The sequence below is a fragment of the Podarcis tiliguerta genome, assembly GCF_965153285.1.
Source record: "Podarcis tiliguerta genome assembly, chromosome: 18".
NCBI lineage: Eukaryota > Metazoa > Chordata > Lepidosauria > Squamata > Lacertidae > Podarcis > Podarcis tiliguerta.
The window spans coordinates 1,694,461-1,703,647 of NC_139551.1; the positions used below are offsets into that span (position 1 = coordinate 1,694,461).

General features: G+C 48.9%; 1 protein-coding gene across 15 annotated transcripts in view; it reads right to left on the reverse strand.

Annotated features, from left to right (window-relative positions):
- TCF3 (transcription factor 3) overlaps positions 1-6,936 on the reverse strand; it is a 75,662-nt gene extending 68,726 nt beyond the window's left edge. For all 15 annotated transcript variants that reach the window (XM_083421564.1, XM_083421560.1, XM_083421556.1 and 12 more), the window contains exons 1-2: positions 6,798-6,936; positions 1,590-1,662 (exon numbers count right to left, since the gene is read on the reverse strand). In XM_083421564.1, the coding sequence (XP_083277690.1) occupies positions 1,590-1,662; positions 6,798-6,869 (145 nt within the window). In that variant the 5' untranslated portion in view covers positions 6,870-6,936. The remainder of the gene's footprint in view (positions 1-1,589; positions 1,663-6,797) is intronic.
- Positions 6,937-9,187: the final 2,251 nt, after the last annotated feature.

Here is a 9,187-nt window from a genome sequence, read left to right on the forward strand (position 1 = left end):
CCCCAAAATGGGGAAATGTACCTTGAACTTTTGCACCTGCGGTTAAAAATAAAAAACACAGCCTTCTATCAAACCGTTCTTGCAAACCGCATTGCCCTAGACCAGGCATAAGGCAAACGTGGCCCTCCAGATTTTTTGGGACTACAACTCCCATCATCCCTAGCTAAAAGGACCAGTGGTCAGGGATGATGGGAATTGTAGTCCCAAAACAGCTGGAGGGCGGGGTTTGCCTAGGCCTGCCCTAGACCCCTGGCCTGGGATTGGCTGCTGGAAGTTGGGGGGCGGGGTCTGGCACAACCTCTGGGAGACCCCTGGGGTTTCCCCATATCCCTGGTCTAAAAAGAGGCATTCTCTGCTCTCGAGAGGGGAAAGCCTCTTTCTAAAAAGCGGTCGTTCCTTTGGCTCTTGGGGTTATTTGTGGGGCATAGGAATTCATTCATTTTATATTTCCCCCAAAAATATGTCTGGCCCACCGCTAGGTCTCAGGGACAGCCCACGGCTGAAAAAAGTTTGCTGACCCCTGTAAAATTCATGTTAAATTGCTGGTTTAGGGGTTGTATTAAAAGTCTGGAAGGGATTAATCCATTTTGCATGACTTTCTATGGGAAAGTGTGCCTTGGTTTTGGAACGCTTTGGTTTTGGAACGGACTTCTCGAATGGATTAAGTTTGAGAACCGAGGTATAGCACCGTATTTGTCACTTTAAGCCGAAAGCCTGCCTTCACGGATCGCATTGTGCTCTGCCTGATGGCGAGTAAAACCTCTTTTTGTTACTTACGAATAAAACTGCGGTGTCTTTATTCTTTTAGGAGGGGTCAAAGGGGTATCACCAGTAAGAACAGAACGTATCATATGCTTATTGTCTTAAAGAGACTCACACAAGTCTGCAACCAGCTTTCTGTAAATGGGGGCAATGCTCTCTGCTGTATAAAGAAACTTGCCAGAGCAAGTATAAAAAGGTAAAGGGACCCCTGACCATTAGGTCCAGTCGTGACCGACTCTGGGGTTGCGGCGCTCATCTCGCTTTATTGGCCGAGGGAGCCGGCGTACAGCTTCCAGGTCATGTGGCCAGCAGGACTAAGCCGCTTCTGGCAAACCAGAGCAGCGCACGGAAACGCCGTTTACTTTCCCGCCGGAGTGGTACCTCTTTATCTACTTGCACTTTGATGTGCTTTCGAACTGCTAGGTTGGCAGGAGCAGGGACCGAGCAACGGGAGCTCACCCCGTCATTGCAGGGATTCGAACCGCCGACCTTCTGATTGGCAAGCCCTAGGCTCTGTGGTTTAACCCACAGCGCCACCTGCGTCCCTTAGAGCAAGTTAGAAAGGGCAATATTAATCAATATATCCTCTCCTGTTCCCCGCAACATTCCCACATGTCACCCCTCTCCAGATGTTGTGCCCGAGTCCCCACAACTTCCATCATCACCTCTGATGCTGCTTGCGTCATTTATATTATTATAAATTATTATAAAATTGCCACGCAGGAAACTGGAGGGCCGGCAACAGCAAACGCAAGACCTCAAGATCCTCGTTTGCGCAACCCTGGAGGACAAAAACCAGAAATAAGGGGAGATATCTTCATGGTTACCTGATCCTCCGAACTGCGTGCTAGCCAGAGTCGTCGGTCTGTTTTTCCCGTTGGCTACTGGCAGCGGAAACATCTGGGGGAAAAGAGGGGGGAAACAGCGTTAGACTCAGATATATATACGTCAGGCGCCAAAAGACTCCTTAAACCACGATTGCAGTCGCAAAAACGAAATTTTCCGGTTGCCATTTTGGGGACAAGCTGGCTCTAACGTCTTGATTTTTCATCATCATCAACCTTTATTATGGTCCAGAGACACCCAACAAATCGTTACAAAGCAATACACATAGAATCCTAGAGTTGGAAGAGACCACAAGGGCCATCGAGTCCAACCCCCTGCCAAGCAGGAAACACCATCAGAGCACTCCTGACATATGCTTGTCAAGCCTCTGCTTAAAGACCTCCAAAGAAGGAGACTCCACCACACTCCTTGGCAGCAAGTTGGCACACAATTCAGACAAGCCTACCTCCAGGTTAAATAAGCATTTTGTTCAGAATATAGGGATCATTGGTTCTTGCAACCACCGAGAAAAACTTGTTGGTCCGGTCTTCCGATAGGAACCTGACATAGTGAGCCTCTGATTTTCCCAGGAAAGGTACCAGCAAGAGTAATATCAGTTCAGCCCTGGCTTGCTCGTATTTTGCACAATGCAACAAAATATGTTTTATGGAATCAATGTCTTGAGCACACGAGCAAAGTCTGTCCTGGCAGGGAACTCCTCTCAACACTGCAGAAGGAAAGACGTTTAGTCTGGCTTTGGTGAAAAGCCTTCGATAATTTGGTACTGTCAGGGTTTTTAATGTAAGATGTTAACTTAAAGACATTCCCATATTGGGCATTAGGTCAAGTCGTGGCCGACTCTGGGGTTGCAGCGCTCATCTCGCTTTACTGGCTGAGGGAGCCGGCGTACAGCTTCCGGGTCATGTGGCCAGCAGGACTAAGCCGCTTCTGGCGAACCAGAGCAGCGCACGGAAACGCCGTTTACCTTCCCGCCGGAGTGGTACCTATTTATCTACTTGCACTTTGTGCTTTCGAACTGCTAGGTTGGCAGGAGCAGGGACCGAGCAACGGGAGCTCACCCTGTTGCGGGGATTAGAACCACTGACCTTCTGATCGGCAAGCCCTAGGCTCTGTGGTTTAACCCACAGCACCACCCACGTCCCATGCGCCACCACCCGCATCCCATAAGTGGCCGATAGCCGGGTGCAAAATGTGCCTGGCAAATTTTGAACATTGGGCAAGAGGTTACCTAGACACTGAGAAGGGGGTGCCAGGGTATTTAACACCTCCCAAAATCTGGCACAGTTTCTCCTCTCTGGGTTTAAACACACACATATATAACACACAGAATAAGAGTTGGAAAAGGGACCCTTCAATGTCATCTAGACCAACCCTCCTGTAGTGCGAGAATCTCAGCTAACGTGGCCATGAAACACAGCCTCCCAAATTCTGCTTCAAAACTTCTAAGGAAGGTTTTTTTTTAAGGTCTTCTAAGGAAATCTGTTCCGCTGCTTTTTAATAGATTGGGTGGGGAAGCAAAATTAAAAAATTAAAAAAAACAATGCCCAGGAAATTTCTGCTCGCCTCTAGTTGCAAACTAATCTGACCACCCCCCTTGCTTTTTTAAGTATGCTACACCCCCCCCCACAAGAACAAGAGTCAAAGAAGCAAAATCTATTGCTGAAAAGTCGCACAAAAAGCAGACAGCTCTGACACCAATCAGAAATTTCAATTTATCACCTAGGGTTGAAAGCAAAAATTCGGATGCAAAAGTTTAGCTTTTTTTTTTAATGGCCAAAGTTGCAAATGAAGTTTTGACGTACGGCAACCCTAACTTCAACAACCCCCCCCTTCAAAAACATTCAGATAAATCGGAAACTGCCCATGTGATCACAGCAATATAAACAAGTTTTGGCCCCAGATCAATGAATAAGCAGATCTCTCCAACTCCAAACACACTTGCAGTCTTCCTGGTCAACGTTTTGCAGGAAAGACCTGTGAAAATATGCATCTTTGATTTGTTCCTCTTCTGTGCTTTCTATTCAACTGGGATCTGGGAAGAGGAATGATTTGTTGTTGTTGTTTAGTCGTTTAGTCGTGTCCGCCTCTTCGTGACCCCCTGGACCAGAGCACGCCAGGCCCTCCCGTCTTCCACTGCCTCCCGCAGTTTGGTCAAACTCATGCTGGTAGCTTCGAGAACACTGTCCCACCATCTCGTCCTCTGTCATCCCCTTCTCCTTGTGCCTGGTGCTGGAGGAGACTCTGGAGAGTCCCATGGACTGCAAGAAGATCAAACGTATCCATTCTGAAGGAAATCAGCCCTGAGTGTTCACAGGACGGACAGATCCTGAAGCTGAGGCTCCAATACTTTGGCCACCTCATGAGAAGAGAAGACTCCCTGGAAAAGACCCTGATGTTGGGAAAGATGGAGGGCACAAGGAGAAGGGGACGATGGAGGACGAGATGGTGGGACAGTGTTCTCGAAGCTACCAGCAGGAGTTTGACCAAACTGCGGGAGGCAGTGGAAGACAGGAGGGCCTGGCGTGCTCTGGTCCAGGGGGTCACAAAGAGGTGGACACCAGTAAACGACTCAACAACAACAAGACTTCCAACATTGGATTTTCGCAGACCTTTCAGCGCTTTCTGCCTGGGCGCTGCTTCCGGGAACTGCAGTGTTCTGGCTACGTCCAGGAAATTCCAGACATAGGGCAACCCCTAGCGCTGCCGGTCAGTGTAAGAAATACTGCACTAGATGGACTTCCTATGTTCTGTCTTAAGATCAATTCCACCTGCGGCGCTTTAAAGCATCGTAACCAGACCAGGCATTTAAGAAAGCAGAGATATTCCCTGAAGTTCGAGGGATGCAAAACTACGCCTTTAAATTTTCCCTCCACCGCCACCTTAAAACGCAGACAACCTCCATCCTCCCTTCTGAAGCTTTTTACGCAGCGTCAGAAAAAGAAACAGATTTGCAGACGTGCAAAGGAAACAAATTCAACAACAGAACGCAGGAGTTCCCTTAAGTTTCTCCCTCCCTCCCTCCCTCCCTCCCTCCCTCTCTAATTTCCCATGCAGTGTGGAAAAACCACCTTCAATGCGTGCAGCGCTGGAGGACTACAGCTCCCATGATGCAGTGTGCTAAAACAACGACACATACACACAGAGAGACCTGGCACAGAAATACGAAAGGAGCCATTCGGAATCCCAAATCTACAATTCTATGCATCTAGGTAAAGGGACCCCTGACCATTAGGTCCAGTCGTGGCCGACTCTGGGGTTGCGGCGCTCATCTCGCTTTACTGGCTGAGGGAGCCGGCGTACAGCTTCCGGGTCATGTGGCCAGCAGGACTAAGCCGCTTCTAGCAAAGCAGAGCAGAGCACGGAAACACCGTTTAACTTCCCGCCAGAGTGGTACCTATTTATCTACTTGCACTTTGACGTGCTTTCGAACTGTTAGGTGGGCAGGAGCAGGGACTGAGCGACAGGAGCTCACCCCGTCATTGCGGGGATTCGAACCGCCAACCTTCTGATCGGCAAGTCTTAGGCTCAGTGGTTTAACCCACATGCATGGAAACGCCGTTTACCTTCCCACCAGAGTGGTAGCTATTTATCTACTTGCACTTTGACGTGCTTTTGAACTGCTAGGTTGGCAGGAGCAGGGACCGAGCAATGGGAGCTCACCCCGTTGCGGGGATTCGAACCGCCGACCTTCTGATCGGCAAGTCCTAGGTTCTGTGGTTTAACCCACAGCGCCACCCGCATCGCTCTATGCATCTAGCAGGCACCGAATTTCGAGAAACCGTGTTCATATAATGTGCAGAATTTAGCAACCCGGGTGACCCCTTGCCTGACCAAATGGACTAGAGAAGAGAAAAGAGACCGACGCTGTCAGCTGTCACTCTCTGGGTTGAGTTTTATCTCTCTCCGTGACGTGGCGCCTCTCCCTGGCCTCCTTCCAAGGCTCCTTATCTTAAAAAGTCAAGACCACACGCCCTTCCAAGGCGTGACACAACGCTCTCCTCTGACCGCATGTCACCCGCCATAAGTCTGCCTCCGTTCGGCTTCCCTCAAGAAAATCAGCAGAAGGCGCCCGAGAAATGGGAGAATGCCTCTTCTTAGAGGAGGCACTCCTACTTGAGAAAGGAGAAATCTCCCCAATATCTAAAGCCCACTTGATCATTACCTCCTTGACCTGTTCGTCTTTGACCTCCCACTCCAATAATGTATCATACTTTTTTGATATTACCTTAGTTTTGTTTCGTAATAACACTTTTTCTAATAACAAAGGTTCGTTTGAGAAACCTCTTTTCTTATCTGACCTGAACACTTCACGCAATTGATGGTACTGGATCCAACCTGTCAGATGTTGTTTAATTTCCTCATAATCTTTAATTACCAATTTATTCTCTTTTTCCTTAGATCTCTTTTCCTTAATCAGATCTTTATATGTAGCCCATTCTAATTCCATATTTTTCTTTTTTTATTGTAATTGCTTTTAAAGGTGATGCCCACCATGGTGTTTTTGGTTCTCCTTCCTTCTCTCTCTCTCTCTCTCTCTCTCTCTCTCCTTCCTTCCCATACGCCTTCCTTCCTTCTCTCTCTCTCTCCTTCCTTCCTTCTTTCTTCCTTCTCTCTCTCTCTCCTTCCTTCCTTCTTTTCCTCTCTTTCCTTCTCTCTCTCTCTCCTTCCTTCCTTCCTTCCCTCCCTCTCTCCTTCCTTCTCTCTCTCTCTCTCTCTCTCTCTCTCTCTCTCTCCTTCCTTCCTTCCTTCCTTCCCCCCTTTCTCTCTCCTTCCTTTCTTTTTCTCTCTCTTTCCTTCTCTCTCTCCTTCCTTCCTTCCTTCCTTCCTTCCTTCCTTCCTTCCTTCCCTCTCTCCTTCCTTCTCTCTCATTCTCTCTCTCGCCTTCCTTCCTTTTCTTCCTTCTCTCTCTCTCTCTCTCTCTCCCTCCCTCCCTCCTTCCCCTACTCCGCCCCCACCCTCTCCAAGCCTTCACAACAAGGAGACCGTAGCAATTACACGTCCCCCTTGATACTGCGACGAGGAACAAACAAGTTGGTACCCGCAACCGCTCGCCTCCTTGTGAGTTGCCTCCGTCCGACTCCCTCACTCCAACACACCCAATCCAGCGTAACGCCACCGTTCCCTCCCCTCGTGTTCACATGTGCTTAAAACCCCTCCGCAAAAAGACAAATAACTAGAGTCTCACTTACCATACTGAAATCTAGGAGGTCACTCAGCTCTTTGTCGGTCCCGGCTGCGGCCATTCTCTGCTGTTGGTTCATATTCCCCCCAGATTCAAACGTAGTCCGTCCTTTTTATTATAATTATTCCACACCGACAAAGAGGAGGAAGAGGATGGGATGGGAACAGAGAGAGGAGAGGAGGGAGAGAAAGAAAAAGAGATTTGTTTATATATTTTTTACTTTAAAATAATATTTGCGAAACGGAGGAACAAAACCACCCAGAAATACCGTATTTTTTGCTCCATAAGACTCACTTTTCCCCCTCCTAAAAAGTAAGGGGAAATGTGTGTGCGTCTTATGGAGCGAATGCAGGCTGCGCAGCTATCCCAGAAGCCAGAACAGCAAGAGGGATTGCTGCTTTCGCTGCGCAGAGATCCCTCTTGCTGTTCTGGCTTCTGGGATTCAGAATATTTTTTTCCTTGTTTTCCTCCTCCAAAAACTAGGTGCGTCTTGTGGTCTGGTGCGTCTTGTAGAGCGAAAAATACGGTAAACGTTTCATTTTGCAAAACTATCCCCTCATGCATGGATCTGCTTTCAAATCCACAAGTGAAATTGAATGGAGGATCGGCAAATTCACCCCCGCAAACACTTTGATTTATTTTTCTCCAAATGTTCCACCCCTGATTTCTGGGCTAGACGGACTGCAAGGTGACATCCACAGTTTCTGCCCCCCCCCAAAAAAATTATTAGTTTTCTCTCATAACACACAGACAAAAACACAAAAGAAAAACATTACATTTGACACAACATAAAAACTTAACAACAATAAAGGTAAAGGTAAAGGTACCCCTGCCCGTACGGGCCAGTCTTGACAGACTCTAGGGTTGTGCCCCCATCTCACTCAAGAGGCCGGGGGCCAGCGCTGTCTGCAGACACTTCCGGGTCACGTGGCCAGCGTGACGAAGCTGCTCCAGCGAACCGGCACCAGAGCAGCACACAGAACGCCGTTTACCTTACCGCTAGAAAGCAGTACCTATTTATCTACTTGCACTTAATTGTCCTTTCAAACTGCTAGGTTGGCAGGAGCTGGGACCGGACGACGGGAGCTCACCCCGCCGTGGGGATTCGAACCGCCGACCATGCGATCGGCAAGTCCTAGGCACTGAGGTTTTACCCACAGCGCCACCCGCGTCCCTTAACAACAATAAAACCGCACAAAATAAAAGAAGATTTCTTTTCTTCTTATTCCCCGGTATATTTACATTGCTGAAAGACTTCCTGGACAGCCTCCGATCTGGATTTTATCATATCACATATTTAGCAGTTCCCAATTTCATATTTATAACATTGGTATCTGGTGAAGTCCACAGTTTTTGCAGGGGTGGGTGGCAAATTTGTGAAATGAAAACAGAATTTTTATTTTTGCAGGAAGGGAAGGGAGTGGGAAATAGAGAGCACTTCTATCCTGGGTACCTTTCGAGGCTCTACATCATCCATGGAATGGCAATCCATGGAAAAACGATAAACTATCACTACTCAAGAGAGAAGAAAAGGTAAAGGGATCCCTGACCATTAGGTCCAGTCGTGGCCAACTCTGTTTACCTTCCCGCCGGAGCGGTACCTATTTATCTCCTTGCACTTTGAAGAGCTTTCGAACTGCTAGGTTGGCAGGAGCTGGGACTGAGCAACAGGAGCTCACCCCGTCATTGCGGGGATTTGAACCGCCGACCTTCCAATCGGCAAGCACAGGAGGCTCAGTGATTTAGACCACAACTAGACTAAAGGTAAAGGTAAAGGGACCCCTGACCATTAGGTCCAGTGGTGGCCGACTCTGGGGTTGCGGCGCTCATCTCGCTTTACTGGCCGAGGGAGCCGGCATACAGCTTCCGGGTCATGTGGCCAGCAGGACTAAGCCGCTTCTGGCGAAGCAGAGCAGCACACAGAAACGCTGTTTACCTTCCCGCTGGAGCGGTACCTATTTATCTACTTGCACTTTGAGGTGCTTTCGAACTGCTAGGTGGGTAGGAGCAGGGACCGAGCAACGGGAGCTCACCCCGTCATTGCGGGGATTCGAACCGCCGACCTTCTGATCGGCAAGTCCTAGGCTCTGTGGTTTAACCCACAGTGCCACCCGCGTCCCTTACTCAAGAGAGAAAACAGCACGCAAATAGAGATGCTAAAGCCTTGGGAAGGAGGAGGTTTTCAGAAAAAGAAGGGGTAGGGCCAGTTTCCCCCCTTTAGGTAAAGGTAAAGGTACCCTTGCCCGTACGGGCCAGCCTTGACAGACTCTAGGTTTGTGCGCCCATCTCACTCAAAGAGGCCAGGGGCCAGCGCTGTCCGGAGACACTTCCGGGTCACGTGGCCAGCGTGACAAGCTGCATCTGGCGAGCCAGAGCCGCACACGGAAACGCCGTTTA